General features: G+C 53.1%; 1 protein-coding gene across 2 annotated transcripts; it reads right to left on the reverse strand.

Moving 5' to 3' along the window:
* Positions 1 to 234: 234 nt before the first annotated feature.
* On the reverse strand, positions 235 to 16,144 carry PLEKHG6 (pleckstrin homology and RhoGEF domain containing G6). 2 transcript variants are annotated; one of them, XM_072766158.1, is made up of 16 exons: positions 16,009 to 16,144; positions 14,606 to 14,811; positions 13,161 to 13,316; positions 12,480 to 12,644; positions 12,048 to 12,143; positions 11,712 to 11,762; positions 11,174 to 11,323; positions 10,164 to 10,274; positions 9,859 to 10,008; positions 9,526 to 9,663; positions 9,099 to 9,218; positions 8,568 to 8,700; positions 8,336 to 8,451; positions 2,061 to 2,233; positions 679 to 1,371; positions 235 to 470 (listed from the first exon to the last, which is right to left on the reverse strand). In XM_072766158.1, the coding sequence occupies exons 2-16, from the start codon at positions 14,741 to 14,743 to the stop codon at positions 461 to 463; spliced, it is 2,400 nt and encodes a 799-aa protein (XP_072622259.1). In that variant the 5' UTR covers positions 14,744 to 14,811; positions 16,009 to 16,144; the 3' UTR covers positions 235 to 460. The 2 variants fall into 2 exon arrangements, with proteins under 2 accessions (XP_072622259.1, XP_025851155.1); XM_025995370.2 differs by lacking the exon at positions 16,009 to 16,144 and adding an exon at positions 15,520 to 15,686.
* Between the last annotated feature and the right edge of the window lie 418 nt (positions 16,145 to 16,562).

Genomic DNA, 16,562 nt, shown 5'->3' on the forward strand with positions numbered 1-16,562 from the left:
TTTGTAAATACACTAAAACTTTGGAATTAAAGCTCTGCTCCTGGAGGGGCTGCTTCTGAGTGGTGGGTGTGGGAGGCTCCTGATGGGGTGGGATGGGAGAAGCCCTGGCTTGAGCCAGACACCCCACCACCATGATGCCAGCTGACCGAGGAGTAGCCTGTGCTCGCTCTGTGACCCCCCTCCCCACCAGGTTCTCTTTCTTCCCACCCTCGTCCAGCAATGACCAGGCAGTCATTTTTATGCACAACTTTATGGGGAGCTCTGGCGGGTCTGTGGTACAAAAATGTACAGCACTTGACCCCAAAGCTCTCACAGCAGAAGAGGCGGAGTGCCTGAGCCAGGCTTCTTAGTGGGGAGTGTGGTCCTTGAGGTAGAGTCCCTGGGGGGGGGGGGGGCTGACCAGCACTCTCGGGGGCAGAGATTTCCTCTGGGGAGAAATGCCAAAGGTCCTGAGCGTTCCTCACACCTCTCTGAAAAGAAAGGAGTTAGGTGGGTGTTAGGTCAAGTCAGATGTGGGGTGAAGAGTGAGGCTAAGCGCCCTTCCTTGCCATCACCCCTGTGCTGGTAGTGCCCTCCTATCCTGACTCAGTCCCCACCAACGTCCTACTCTGACACCCCTTCCCACTCCATACCAGCCCTCTTTGCTCCCTCCCAGGCCACCTTCCTTTTAGCACTTACGATGTGGACAGGGGGGTGTCCAGTTGTATGATGTAGGGTCCACGCATCCTCTGCAGTTGGCCTCGGGTCAGCTTCCGAGGCCTGCTGTTCCCAGGCTCCTGGAGGCCCTCAATCCTTTGGCTGGCCAGTTCTTCCCGGATCTCTCTGAGCATATCCTCAGCCCGGAGAGGGCGGGGGGAGGGGGTGCAGTCAGGTCCCACAAAGTGGGACACTTCTTCCTCATCCCCTGAGGACTCCCAGGGGCTTTCCCCAGCAGAGTCAGTGTGGGTTGGGGATGGAGGGTGCTGTCCCCAGAGTTGGGCCCTATGCAAGGTTTCCACTACCACGTTCCCGCCCACTGAGGTCCGATCTTCTTCCTCGGACCAGGTTGGTGTATCTCCCCTGGGAAGGCTGCTTCCTCTTCGGATAACTTGCCTTGGCAGTTCAGGGGCGCTTCGGCGTTGGGGAGCTTGGGGGTTGGCAGGCCGAGGGCGCAAAGGAACATCTCGGAGGTCCAGGGTGGAGAAGGTGAGGCGAGGGTCACGCCGAAGGGCCTTTGGGCATAGACGGCTCACATAGTGGGGGCCCTTGGGGGACCCTGGGATCAGGGTGCCATAGCCAGAGTCTGAGATATCATCTGGGACCGAGGGAGAGTCTTCATCTGTGTCTTCTGTCACCACCAGTTGGGGGATGATGGTCGAAAACTCAGGAGTCCTACAAGTAATAGTAAGAGTAAATGGTCAGAGTCTGGTGCTGAGGGATCAATTTCAAGTCTAGGAAGTCTCATCCCATCCAGAAATGGCCCCTCCTCCAAACTTAACTTTGGTATCACCTTCACACTGCATGATTATTTTCTCATCTTGCTGGCTACACCGTAAGCCCCTCTAAGGCGTTTTAGCCACAGCACTTGGGCTAGGACCTTGTATCAAGCAGGTGCTCAGGTATTTGCTGAGAGGTTCCTGAGCTCCCTTCAGGTTATCCCCAAGTGATGGATCTTTTTTCTACTTAACCGTGCTGCTGCATATCTCTGTTCCTGTGAACCAACCTCTGACTCCAGGGATTTGGACCTCCTGGGGCCCTGCAGTGAAGCATTCTGCAAATCCATCCTGGCTTTCCCTCTCCATTCCTGGCCTGGAGAGCTTGCTCTTCTCAGGGAGCTCACGTCTCTTGTGTCTGTGTCCCTCACCCAGACAACGGCAGACTGGCTAACCCCCTAGGCTGTCCCATAGGCCTTTCGTGTGCCTGGGGCCAACCTGTTCTACTCCAACCCATAACCTAGGTTCCTCAATCTATTCCCAATGCCCCCCAAAGGTGTGATGACATTTCTCTGCCTGTGGGTTCCTCTTCTCTTCCTGCCCTCAGCTCCCCTATTTTGAGAGACTTGTGGTCCCCATGGATCTTACCTCCCCTCTGCGCTGCTCTGAGAGCCCTCCGGGGAAGGCGGGGAAGGCGAGGAGGGCCTGGTGCCTGAGGACTCCTGGTCCTGGTCCTGGTCCTGGTCCTGGTCCCGATAGAGAGCCAGGAGCTCCCTCTTCTGTTGGACATACTCCTCTGCCTTCAGCTTTTGCAGCGTGGCCTGGGAGGGGGCATACTTTCATTAACAGCTCTCATTTGTTTGAGACTTGCTGTATACCAGACAGGTGCTAAGTGCTTTACATACATCATTTCATTTGATCTTCACAGATTATGAATATACCATGAAGCCTATGAGGCAGACAGAATTTGTTACTCCTTCTTTACCACAGAAAAATGGAGACTTGGAATAAGTAACTGCCAAGGTCAATGAAGCCAAAGACAGGGGGAATGGAGCAAAAGACAGTGACCTGGCCCTGGGGGTGGCTGGGGTGAACAGAAGGCCCCTTCTCCTGCTTGTACAGTTCTTCCTGCTACTCATGCCCCCTCTGCAAGCCCTCCATCCAGTCTGTCCCCTCCTTCAGGAAGCCCTCCCTGATGATGGTGATGGAAGTGTTCTGAATGGTTCTGGGCCTCAAGTTACTTCTCCTGCCACCAGGGAGGGTGGGGCCAGGCTTTCTCCTCTGCTATCCTTCAGAGATGAAAGCAAGACCATTGCAAGAGGAATGGAGAGAGGATACACCATATTTTTATCTTCTTCCCTCAACATTTTCACACAGGTGCCCTCAGAATAAAGTAGTGACATCTAAGAAGTGGCTTACAGGGCACCTCCACATGCATGTGGACATTTGATACACACCATCACCCTGCAGGGTGGACAGCATAGATATTAGCCCATTTTACACATGAGAAAACAAGACTTAGAGAGACAAAGGCTTTTGCTCAAGGTCCCATGGGAAGAGAAGTGGAACTGGCACTGGGCCTTCTCTTTGAGTCCTGGTTCACCAACTGCACTGTTTTTTGAAGGGCAGCCTTAAAGGGCAAAGTGTTGCTAAAGGATGACATTTGCTTGGGAGGGGGGTAGGGAAGGCAGCAGAACCTGCAAAGAGGTTGAAGGCAGAGGCTGGGCAAAATCGAGGTACTGGTGGCAGCTATGGGCAGCTCTGATATCAGTACTCACTGGTATGGCCGTATCACTGTTAAAATATTGGAGTACTTCCATAACTGGTAAGCAAAGGGCTGCTATCTGAGCCTCCTACCTCCCTTCTCTAGGACTACCCGATCCTTCAAGATCCAGCAGCTACAGGGATAATATGTGGCACAGCAGGGGACCTCTAGGACACCTGCCTACCCCTAAATGCTCCACTCTGATTGGATGATGACCATGCCATACTTGTTGCTATATATTTTGATGATCTCCCCAGCTTGAGGTATACGAACCAGCAAATACTAGACATTTGCACTTTCCCAAAGCCTCTCCAGAAACACAAGAGGTAGCTGGGGCGGGATAGGAGACATGTTGGAGAAATGGATAAACAGGGACAGGAAAATGACATCAGGTTTATATTGCACGTTTCCTTTCTCTGGGTCTCCAGTCCCTCACTGTTGTGAGTGACAAAGCAGTGCAAAAATTCTTAGCAGTCTCAGAAGACTAGTGATTTGGCTGGAGCAAGGGATGGTGGGGCCTGAGTATAGGAAACCAGCACACTGCGGGGCCAGGTCCTGTGACCTCCTCCCTTGTCTCTAATGTGGGATAGAACAATTAGTAAGGACAGTGGGTGGAGTTGTTCTTGGGGCCAGGGTGGAGCTGGAGCAGCCTGCTTGTCTGGCTCAGATGCCATGCCCTTGGCCCTACATGACCCAAGTTCAACTGAGTGTTTGGGAAGTCCAGGAGAGGGATGGTGTGTGGAGGGAAAGAACTGGAAGGAAGGGGTGGGATAATACAAGTATCTCCATTAAACTTACCCCTGGTCCAACTGAAGGAAAAAGAAGGGAGGAAGGGGACCTCAGGAACCAGGGAATGGGGCTGGGTCCTCCTAGACACCTCAAAGCCTCTCTAGCAACCCTGGGAGGATGTTCTCAGCTTGGGTAAGAAGAGAGACAAGTTGGGAAGGGAAGAGGAAATTGGTGCCTGAGCCAAAATGTGACCCCTCCACAAAGCCAAGAAGAGGAAGGGAGGGTTCCCCCAGAAGGAATCCCCCAGAAGGATTCTTCTTCCTTTGCCCTGGTGGAGAACATAAGTCTTGACAGGAAATGCCTCTTCTTCCCACTTCTGCCTCTGAGGTTGCTCCTAGATTCATCTGCTCCTCCCAAAGCTCCTAAGAAGACTAATATGGATCTCTCAAGGTGTCTACAGACTCTGAACAGCAGCTGTGAGGCCTTTTCCCAGGCAGTACCCAACCCTGCCTAGGTGCCACTGACCACCACTTTCTTTTAATGATGACAATAACAAACATTTATGGAGCGCCTATTAAGTGCTGGGCCTCACGCCAAGCAGCATCAATAATTATCCCATCTCTTCTGCATGGTAGTGCCACTATCACTGCAATTCCCAGATGGGGACTGGGGTTGGAGAGGTGACATAACTCCTGTAAGAACCACAGATAACACATAAGAGCTGGGCTCTGGATATTCCCTCAGCTGCCTGCTTCAGCCTCCCTCTGGTCATTTTTTTTTTTAACCTCCGTCTCTGACAGCTTTTTCTATTCCCATCACTGGTTCCTTTTTCCTCTTCCCAGTTCCTAAATATGGAAATTTCTCAGGGTTTAGTCTGTTTTTCCTAGAGAAGCTAATTTTTTTTTTCTGAAAGTTTAAGCTGCCCAGGTTTGACCTGTGGGGAATAAATCTACACCTACATTTCTGTGAGGGGGAGAAAAATAGTCCCACTCCTGGGCGGTTGCTCTATCAAGGGGACCAACAGATATTCTACTGCCCTTATCAATTTACAAAGACTGATGACAATAGAGAGCAGTTTTCTATAAGAATTTGGTGTGAGACAATAGCAGGATACACTAATTTCAGTTTCTTTGTTCTTTGTTTTGCTAAATGAGGACAGGGAGCTTGTGTACTGCTTGGTTATGTATCAGAAGTGACCTCTTTTCACCTGTTAAGTAGGAGTGAGACTTCTGGAGGTAAATTAGTTTGAATAAAATCCCAAGTTTGTAGTGGTCTCCTGGGAGCTCTAAATGTATTAAAAACTATAAATTTGGAGAGTAAAAAATAAATATGAGGATTTTGCCATAAAAAAAAAGAAAGAAAGAGGAACGAAAGATAGAACCTCAAGATCTTGTGTCTTTCAGCCCTGCAGGATTGCCACTTCCTTGAATAACTAAACAAGCCACAAGGCTCCCCAGGGCAGCAGAGGGGGCCTTACTAGAGTCCCTTTCCTACACTATTTAAACAGAGACTAAACTCTGGATTTCCTTTTCTTAAACAGGCTCTCCACATTATGATCTGATATTACAGATAAGATTGCAGGAAGAATGCTTTAGATCATTTAAAGATCAAAACTATTTTCACAAGTTTCAGAAGCATTAGGGCTTCTAATGTGCCAATGACAAATTATTATTATCTATTCATTAAAGCAAGCCCCACGAGAACCACTAATTTGATTTAAATTGTTAAAATAAGGGAAACCTGGGTGGATCAGTGACTGAGCATCTGCCTTCAGCTCAGGGCATGATCCCAGAATGCCTGGATCGAGTCCCACATCGGGCTCCCTGCGTGGAGCCTGCTTCTCCCTCTGCCTGTGTCTCTGCCTCTCTCTCTCCATGTCTGTCATGAATAAATAAATAAAATCTTTAAAAAAATAAACTGTTAAAATAATAATGAAGCATTCTTTAGAAATACTCTACATTAAGATTTCTTTCTTTGTTCACAATACCTTCTTTTTTGTAATTGAGGTATAATTGACATTTTATTAGTTTCAGATGTACACATTAATGATCCAATATTTGTATATATTACAAAATAATCACTTCGGTAAGTCCAGGTAACATCTGTCACCCTACATTTTATAAATTTTTTTTTCTCCTGGCTGAGAACTTTTAAGATCTATTGTCTTAGCAACTTTCATAATTCATCTTTTGTCTCCACCTGAACCCCAGGGCTGTTTCTATACTTCCCAAAGCCCCTAAGATACCTCCACTTGGCTATCTCCCACTACATCATTACCCTAGACCCACCCCTCCCAGGAAGCCACAACTAATCCAAAAGGTTTCTCTCTTTGTAATTTCACTTTACTCAGGGGTTCCATTGCCAAAGCAATCTTTCAAATGGGAACTTTGGGAAGGAGATTATCCTTTGTTCTCTCTAACCTGTGACCTGTATCAGGGAGTATTTACCTAGAGTGGCAGTATGCTGCCTGCTTTATCAGAATGACTTCTTTGACTCTTCTCTATGAGGCAAGGACTGTTATTATTTGTGTCCACTGCAGATGAAGAAATGGAAGCTTAGAGAGGCCACATAACTCACCCAAGGTCATCTGGCTAGGAAGAGGTAGACCTGATGTCTGAACCTGGCTTTTCCTGCATTCAATATAGGCTTTTAACCACAGCTTCCCAAGGGCTCACCTGTCTCTTCCTCTTTAATTCTTTTCTCTACACCCGCCCCCTACATGTTCCCCTCTTTTTGCAACATGTCCCTAAGAATATGGCACTAAACCTCAATATTTCACACCCAAACTGGTATAGTAAATCTCCTGCCACCAATCTCTCCCTCCCCCAGCCCACCTATCACCCTGCCAGCTCTCAATTCAAGAACACACTGATTTCATCATGGTATTCCCTTGCTCAAGAATCAATGGTGGCTCTTTCTTGTCAATCCGTTCAATTCAACCTTGTCCTGTCCACACTCTTCTGTAGCTCCTGGGGGTCCTGTAGAACCTGCCCTCTCATCATTTGCTCACACAAACCCTTTGCTTCAGACTTAGACAGATGTGGTCATTGTCCCCAAAATAATCCAACTCAATTGCTCCCTTGATTTTTCTGCTCAGAGTCTTCCCTGTCCTTGAAAGGCCAATCCAAATCTTTAATCTTTGACCATTCTGCTCCATGATGGGTTGAACAGAAGCCTCAGAAAGATATATCTAGGTACTCACCTCCAGAACCTGTGAATGTGACCTTATTTGGGTCTTTGCAGATGTGCAAACTTCGTCAGTTAAGGATCTCAAGATGAGATCATCCTGGATTTAGGGTGGACTCTATATCTAATGACTGGTGTCTGCACAAGAGACTGAGTGGGAGATTTGGACACAGAGACATATGAGAGGAAGGCCACATGAAGACAGAGGCAGAGACTGGAGTGACACAATCACAAGGTAAGGAAGCCACCAGAAGCTGGAAGAGGCAAAGGTGGATTCTCCTCTAGAGTCTTGGAGAGGAAATGTGGGCTTGCTAACACTCTGATTTCCAACTTCTGGCTTCCAGAACTGTGAGAGAATAAGTTTCTGTTGCTTTAAGCCATTAAGTTTGTGGTAACTAGCACAGCTCCATTTGGATCTTTTGAATTCCTCTAGCCTTTATCATATAAATCTGCCCCGTTAAATACCTTCACGTGCTCCTTGTCATCTATAGGACAAAGTTCAAGTTCCTTAGCAAAGCATCCAGTAGCAGGCATGATCTGAGAGTACCTACCTCCCAGCCTCTCTGCCACTATGCCTGCCTTTGGACTTTATATCCTGGTAATATGAACTACTAGGCCAACAGTTCTCTCAATACACACGATGTTTCATGTTTCTTGCATTCTCCATTTGGAATACCCTTCTTTCCCATCCTTGTTCCCCTAATGAACTCCTACATTGTTCCCACAAATGGTGCTCAGACGATAGCCTCTCTGTGAAGGTGTCTCAGCATACTTCCCTCAGCACTGTCCCTTTCCCAATCAACCCACTAGACAGAATGAATTACTCTCTTCTTGGTCATCGTTCCATTCTGTGTACATGTTTCTAATATTTGTATCCTAATTTGTCTAGCTTGGCTGCAGTGCGTGTTCTCTGAGGGGGAGGAATGGTGCTTTATTATTTTCTGATTCCCTAGCACTCCATGGATGTTGAATGGAAGATGACATTCAGAAGATCATTGTTTCAGGGCGTTAAAACCTTTAGGGGATGCCATCTTGGGCTCTCCCAGTGACCGGCACAATAGCTGGCCAAAGGCTTTCCTTCATCCTCTTGTGGATGGTTAAGGCTGTGTCTCCCTCTTGAGAGGCTGGGCCAGACTGAACCTGCATCCACCCCAGCCTCTTTCTCTTCCTCTTTCCCTCTAGTGCTCCCATTTCTGACCTCTGAGGACCCCTCCACCCCTTCCCACCTCTGGCCTTCACATACCTGGGCCTGCTGGGTCTTCTTTAGCCATTGGGCACAGTCTGTAGCACTGGGGCAGTGCACAATGAAGGCACTGGAGACACACTGGAAGTCAGTGAGATGGATCACCAGGAAGCTGTCTGGGTGGAGGAGAAGGTCTGCTCAAGGGCTAGACCTTATTTGATGCCCATCCTGACTGCTCCTTCCCCTTGCCAAGGGGAAAGGAGAAGGAAGGGTCCCCATAGGAGAGACATACTAGGGTCTCGTAGTGGTTGGCACACAAGCTTCTCCAGCATGAGTGGGGGGCGAATAACCTTGGCTCTGTCTGCCTTGCGCTGGGGTTTGGTCACCAGGAGCACGTCAGAGAAGAGGAAGAGGTACACGTCCAGCTGGGAAGCATGTGCAGGAGAGAGAAAGGGTCAGCTGGAGCAGGGGAAGGGCGGGACACAGATCAGGCTCCTGTGTGGTGTGCATGCATGGGTCTGCACGTGCACAAGGGACAAGTTCAGAACCGTGGAATGCTAATAGCTGGAAGGGGTGGCACTTTGGTCCCACCTCTCACTTTGTAGCCAGGGAACATGGCTGATTCAGGGACATACAAACAACCAGAGCTCAGCCATGCCATGTTGTCTTCCCAACACACATAGACACAGACACACACACACAGACATACAAACACACCTCTTTGCCCACTCCCAGCATTTCTAACTCTTCTTCTGTCTCCCAGCATCCCTCCCTTCTCTTCAATCTACTTCTCATCTTCTCCAATCTTCCTCACACCCCTTACCTTCCCTTCTCGCCCCTCCTTCACTCGCACAGGTCCCTCCAGCAGCAGCTGCCTGATGTGCTCAGAAGCAACTCCTAGCATGGGGGACATCAGGTCCAGGGTGCAGAATGGACGCAGGTTCTGAGGGACATGGGGTAGGGTGGATCGTGGGGCTGGGTAGGGTTGCCTCCCTCTCCCAGCCACAGTGGTTCTATGTTCTGTCACCAGAAACTCCTCCTCTCATCCTAGCCCTCTTGGAGGGAGAGGAAACATCCAGTACTTCCTTCTCACTCTTTGGAACTCCACCTCTTAGGCTTTCCTCATGGGGAAAGAATGCTGGGCAAGGCCCTTCTGTGGTACCTCTGTCCCGAACCCTCCAGGCCTCTGCTCATCTGTTTCCCTGCGGGTCTTGCTTTTTCTGAGCCTCCTTCCCTCTGCCCTCCCTCACCTTCTCCACCTCCTCACTAGATGGCTCCAGCACTTCATAGGGTCCGATGCGCTGGGCTGCAGCCACCAGGCTCTCCTGCTCTTCGCCCTGGCGAACCTGTTGATTGATGTGTCGCAGGAATGACTCCACAGCAGCAATCTATGTGACAGGCGGGGTACGAAAGGAGGAAGAGCTCAGCTCCTTACCCTGTACATGTAACCCAATCAATGACAACACAGGCGGCTAGCCAGTGCCACATGCATATGAAGAAAGAGACCTTTAAGAGTTCCTGGAAATCAGTTCCCACACATCAGTCCCCAGCTCCCAAGGGCATGGCCCTGCCAGGCCACCTACCATGGTGTTCAGGGCCTCTCGGGCATGTGCCTCAGGACTCCTCTTAAGCACAGCCTGGAGCAGCAGGGGGTACTTGGTGATGCGCTGGTGGGGCTTGATGAGCAGGTCACCCAGCATCTGCCTTCCGGAGCGCTTGTGCTTCTCACACCACTGCCAGCAGAGGAGGGCAGGGGGTAAGGGGTCTGCAAGTCCCCCTGCTCCCCCATTCTAGTGATGGACTCAGCCTTGGACCCAGCTGGAGATCAGGGATGACCTGGTTGTCTAGGATCCACCCCAGCCCCTTTCCCAGGCTCCCTCTTTCCCACCTGCACAAAGGCATGGAAGAGAGGATTATTGTCTTGCTGCTCCCGGGCGTATGCCATGGTCCGCTTCACTTGTAGGCAGTATTGGACATAGGGCTGGAACCGCTGGCTGAACTGAGGGACAGATATGGCAGGCAGGGGAAGAAGATCATGAAATCCGGCCTCCAGTTACAGAACAGAGGGAGCAGGGCGGAGAGAGCCTCTCACTGACACTTAGTTCAGCTCGCACCAATCCCTACCCCCCATGACTCTATCCCCTGTGACTGCCAGTTCCTCTCTCTGGATTCCAGGGAGAAACTGAGGTCCCAGGGTGGCAGGCCCTGCCACCCTCTGAGCCCCCATGCATAGCCCCTGCTGTGCCCTGCCGCTCTGGATGTACTCTCTCATCATCAATAATTCAGCTGGAATGTTTTCAGAGCTGGACACTGCAGGTCCCATTTCACACAGGTGGTGGGTAGTGACCTGAGGTTTGCCCAGAAGCCCTGATCCTGTGGAAAAGGACTGTCTGTGGCTCCAGGAGACTATCCCTTCCACCTCTGTACCCCATTCCAGCTCTGCAAGGCCCATAGTTTTCCAGTTGGGTAAAATTGAAGAAGAAAGTCTGATTCTAGGCCTCTTACCACATTTCTCCATGCTCTGGGTGCCCTATAACCTTTTGTGTCCCCCTCCCCCAGTCACCCAGGGGATGCCTTGCTTAGGCTCCAGTCTTCTCCCAGCTGTTTGGCAATGGACCTCTGGCTAAGAAGTAAGATTTTGTAGTTAAGAGATTAGGTATAACCCTTCCCTGAGATAGCTGCATTTCATTTCAAAAGAGTCACTAAAAGACCAAAGAACCTTTGGGGCAGAGGTCATATCTATGGAGAGAAGGGCAGGAGGTGAGACGATATTCTGGGATGGAGGCTATGCCCTTAGACTCCCTCAAGTCAAATGGAATAGGCATGCCCTGCAGACAGGACTTCTCTGGGATCTCCCAGGCCTGCCCCAGCCAGATATGGCCCTTTGTCATGTCTCACCGTCAAGAAGCCATTTTGCAGGCTGACAGGGTCCAGAGGCCGGCCTGAGGTTCGAGTTTCCTCTAGGGTGGGCCCCAGCACCTCCTCCCAAAAGCTCTTGTGGACTCGAATCAGGCTGGGGATATTTCCAAACAAGGTCTCAGCTGACACCTGGAGGAGGGAGCAGAACTTAGCCACAAGCCTTGGGAGGTCACTGTCAGGCAGCCCTGGCTATGGACAGGTGAGGACCCATAAGCTTGGCTGGCCGAGGGTGGGGTCAGGGATGAAGCCTGCAGGGGAGCTGAGAGATCTAAGGGGCTGGGGCTTTCCCTTCTACTCCTCTGGCACTTCAGCTGAGCTCTTGCTGAGTCCTGGAAAATAGCAGAGGCCAGCCTGCTTGCGGTCTAGAGCAGAAAGGGGAGTAGGAGGGCACTGGGTGTCCTAGAAAACGGGGCCATGGGAATTTGGACAGAGCAGCCTGTGGGGCTCTCTGGGATCCTACTCCCCTCCATGGCCTCCGAGCTTGGGATGTGCTGGGTTCTCCTTAGCACCCACTTACCTCGGTTAGCAGTTCCACTCGCTGCAAGTTCAGCAGGCCGGAGACAAGGAGCTGGAGGCAGGGAAAGATAAGGGTTTCAGTGCTTGACCTCCTCCTCTTGGGACCCTAACCTAGCCCTTCTATGTATCCCCACCTCTGGATTGACCACTGCTAACCAGCTTCCCAAAGATCCCCAGCAGGTCTCAAATGGGGGGATCTCTTGGTTGCCTGTCTCCCTCCTTCTCCCCACACTCCTCCGTGGCCCTCCCTTCCTGCCCTGGGGGAGTGGGGGACAAAGCAAAGGAGGTGGGTGGATGGCTGAAGCAGGGGCCTGGTCTGGAGCTGAGGGAAGCTCACATCGGTCATGATCTTGAGCTTCCGTACGTAGGTCAGCTCGGTGGTCAGCAGTTCCCAAAGGGCTTCCTGTTGGTGGCAAAGCTCCCGGCTCATCTCCTGGGGTGGGGATAGTGCTGGTTCAGTAGGGGTGTGATAAAAAGAATGGCAGCTACCACCTGTCAAATGCTACTAGAATCTACTTCATAGATGACCTTTTAATCCTCAAGTGTGTAGGTGGTGTTATCCCCATTTTACAGATGAAGCAACTGAGGCCCAGAGAGAGGTTTCCTGTCTCCATCCAGGTGTCACTAGTAAGCAGCAGAACCAGGAGCTGAACCTAGAGCAAGATGTCTCCAACCCATTTCTTCAGGCCTTTCCTTCTTCCGGGCCTGAGGTGAGGTGTATGCGTGCATCTACAACACCACAGGGACAGACACTGTGTTCCAGGCCCACCTTGTGCCCAGGAACCAGCTCCTTCCAGGACTTCTCAATGACCAGGCCATTGTCGCTGCCCTCTCCTATCTCCCAGTATCGCCGGTCCTCAGGGGGCAGGCGGGGCATCCCAAACATGCTGAATGTATGCAGCCTCATCTCCAGCTGGTGGGCATTGGTGACTTCCTGGGGGAGCCAAAAAGGGGATCAGTCCTGGCCGTTTCCTGGGCATTCAGACCCCTGGCCTGGGGATGGCTGTCCACGCACATGTGTGTCTGGGAATGGGAGGTGGCAAGTAGCACTGTGAGTGGGGACACGGAAGCCTGGGGTATAGGGGAAAGGGTGTTGCTGGAACATGAATAGAGAGGCACCTTGGTCTGACAGAGGAGTCTGACCTAGGCTCCCTGACCAGAGAGATACTTTCCAGGGCTCTTCTGAGATAGACCCCTTCAGAGGGATCTTCTCCTAGACCCTAGAGAGGGCTAGGGAACCAGTGGTCTCAGGCAACATTTTGACATTTGCCTATAAAATGGACACTTTTATGAGGCAGCATGGCTTGGAGATGCATCCCTGAGAGGATCTCTACAGAGAACCAAATCCATCTTCTTGGAAGGGCTGGCCATTCTCTCCACCCTGATCATCTGTGGAGGACACTACAGCTCAGGCTGTGAACATGAGGATGGGAGAAGAGGGACCCCTTACCTTGACTTTGGGGGAGTGTGGTGGGCCAGCCCCAAAATGGCCTCCATGCTTCTTCTCAGGCTCTGGTTCTCGCAACTTCAGGGGAGACACACTTCGGACGTGGCCAGAACTCTTGGCAAAGGGGACGTAGCCCTGGAGGCGTCGACCACTGGGATCCTGGAGGACGGAGAGTGGGGTAAGCTCTTGGGGCACCTCCCTTCCTCCAGAAGTCTCAGAGAGGTAGTGAGGGCCAGGCTCGACTCCAGATGGTGTCCCCTACCGCTGCAAGTGGGGCTGGCTCACTTCTCACCTCAAACCAGTTTGGGATGAGCCACTCCTGCCCTGAGTCACAGCAGCTGCTGCCAAGGAGGCCATGCTGAGCTGGGCAGGGGAACACCATCTTGGCTCCCCCAGTGCGCCCAGGGCTGGAAGTGGGGGCCTCTAGACCAGGGGCATGGGCACTTATACACCTGAGCCCTGCTGTGGATAATCCCCCAGCATCTGCTCCCTCACACATGTGCTCCTTGTACTGCAGGCTTGCACACACAACACACAGTGCACACTGTGTTCTGAGTCCCTCACAGCTTCCCCCCACTGGGAGTGGCTTCCCTCTCATGTGGGGATAAGGGCACACACATGTGTGGCCTCCTCCCCAGGGGGCATGGAGCCCTGCCTTTCCAGTTGGGAGTGGCTGCGCTTCTGCATGAGAGACAGACCACGGCCACAAGTCTCCTGGGCAGGCCTGGTCACATTCCTTGATCTGCCTGTGGCCTAACACCACATACTTCCTAGTCTCCCTTCCTGCCCTCATCCTGGGAGAGTCCCCAACTGTCCTGCCCATCTCCCAGGGCCAAATCCTCTTCTAGGAAGGCAGGGGATACCCCCAGCTGGAAGCAGAACAGTCCCCAAGGTGGAGAGGAAGCTTGGAGGCAGAGGGAAAGAGTATGTGGTCTCCACACTCCTTTCTTTGGTCAGTATTTGAGGTGAGCCAGGAGGGTGGAGCCACAGAGAAGCCAAGGCAGGCCCCTCCACTCCTCCCCACTTGCAGAGTAGGGACACCCTAACCTTTGCTCTTCCTTCAGTGTTGACTCAGAGGGAGCAGGTCTCTGGGAGCTCACAGGCTCCTCCCATGTAGAGGCGGGAATCTGGGAGGTGCCCACCCCAGCAGGGTGGTTCGCTCCCCCCTCAGCCCCCTCCCCCCATTCTGCCTAGCTGCAGGCCTCAGACCTGTCTAACAGCACCTCCTCTGAGGGAGGGCCTGACTTCTCCTGGCTCTCTGCCTCACCTGCTCCATCTGCCAGGGATGGGTGTGGAGTCCTGGGAGCCTGGCCCAACACTGCCCTCCTCTCCCTTGAAACCCAGGAAAAAAGGCAGGGGTGAGGGATAGGAACAGAGCAGGGCTTCCAGAGACCCTGTATCCTCCCTCCTGCCCCAACCAGGTCACTTTTGGGGCAATCTGGACTCACCAGCCCAGGACCTCCTCGGAAATAGGGACTGCCAGGAAAACTCTGGTTGGAGGCCTGATGCCGGCCCCCATAGGTCTCAATGCGGGAGGCCACAAGTCCTCGAAAGGGACTCTCATCTGGAGGAGCAAAGGTCTGCATCTCTTCTCTCCCAGGTCACCTCTGAAGGGTCATAGCTTCAATGTCCAGGAGAAAAGGATCCCCTGAGGCTGCAAAGAGAAAATAAAGGAATGGAAAGGCCAGCCTTGATCAGGGGGAGGGAGAAGGGAAGGATGATGGGGTGGAGGATGGGGAGGAAGAGCCAAGGCCTTGTCACTTATCTGGGAGCAGAGCTGCCTATCTGTGACTTAATGGGGGTAGGGTATGACCCCGCACGCTGGGTAGAAAGCCCCTGGGAGCTATGCCTCCTTCCTCCCATGTATGCACATTTGGGGTACATGCTCCCTCATGAGCCTCAAAGGATGCTGCAATCCTAAGAGTAGCTGGGAGCAAAGGTCACAGGCAGGTCCCCCGGCTTCCTGGATGTCCCCTCTTCCCACAGGGGTATTCCCTTGGTACCTAGCCACACCCTCCCTGAAGCCTAGGGTAAAGCTGCAGGGAGGCCATGGGGTGGGGGGCATCTGGAGACAGCACCACCTGCCCACTATTTTTGTACAGCTGCGAAGCTAAGAATGCTTTTTATGTGTTTAAATAATTGGAAAACATCAAAAGAAGAATATTCCATAACGCATGGAAAGTATATAAAATTCAAATTTTGGGGACGATAAATAGAGTTTTCCTGGAACACAGTCACATTTACTCCTTTCCAACTGTCTACCACTCTTCTCTTCCTAGTGGTAACAGAGATTGTTCCTGTAGACTTCAAGTCTAAAATATCCACTATCTGGTCCTTTACTGAAAGTTTGCCCACCCCTTACCTGGACCCTCCTGGCCACAGACAGGGAGGTGAGGGAGGACAGCTATGAGGCCGCGGGGCTTAGCGACGAGCCAAGTGACAGCAGGCTATGTTTGGTCTTCCCCAGGCTTTGGGAACACTCCACGGAGCTGGGAGCCAGGTGGGGGGCTCCATCCCTTCGCCCTAAACCTGGGTAGAGGACCCACCCTTTGAGTGGGCAGCGCTTGGAGAGCAGAGGCTTCCTAAGCAGGTGCTTGTCCCCCTTTGGAGGGGCCTGAGGACCCTGCTCAGCCCTTTCCTTACGTTTCTCTGATTTAGGAACCAAAGAGGAAAACGTTCATGGTCTCCCTGACCCCCTCCCAGTAATTCTCCCTCCGAGGGCTGGCTGCCTCCCTCTCCGTCTCCCTCCCCCTGGGGCTTGCGGAGCGCCCACCGCGGCTTCCCTTCGCTCTCGCCCCCGCCCCGCCCCGCCAGCCCCGCCCCGCCAGCCCGGCCCCCCGCAGCCGCTCACCTGGGCCCGCAGGTGTCCCGGCGCCCGCCGCCCGCGCTGCCGACCCCCGCCCGCGGGGCTCCCCCGGCGATGCCCGCCCCGCTGCGCGGCCTGGGTCTGGGACCGAGCGGCCCGCGGGACCCGGGCAGCGAAGGGCCGGGCCGGGAGGGCAGGTGGCGGGCGGGGGCGGGGCCAGCCGGCGGCCCCGCCCCCTCGCCGCGGGCCCGGGACCCGGCAGCTCCGCGCCGGCGCCGCTGGGGCCCTGGGGGACCCGGGTCCGGTGCCCGGGACGCAGCCGCCACCCCCCGCCGCCCGACCGGGAGAGCTCGCTGCGCAGCGCCCCCTTCCGCTCCCGCCTTCGCCCCCGAGCTCGCCAGCCACCTGGCCTGTGCGCAAGGCCCCAACCGCGCGCCGCGCTCGCGTCCTCCCCTCGGGCCGGACCCCTTCCAGGCGCCCGAGTAATGAGGCACACATGGAGGCTGGGCGTCGCGGGGGGAGTGGTGAGGGTCATGAGCCAGGGATCTGTGATGTCCGCCTTGTTTGCAGGGGCAGCGGGTGGCCAGCTCTCCCCTCCT

The sequence above is a fragment of the Vulpes vulpes genome, chromosome 8 (assembly GCF_048418805.1).
Source record: "Vulpes vulpes isolate BD-2025 chromosome 8, VulVul3, whole genome shotgun sequence".
Classification (NCBI taxonomy): domain Eukaryota; kingdom Metazoa; phylum Chordata; class Mammalia; order Carnivora; family Canidae; genus Vulpes; species Vulpes vulpes.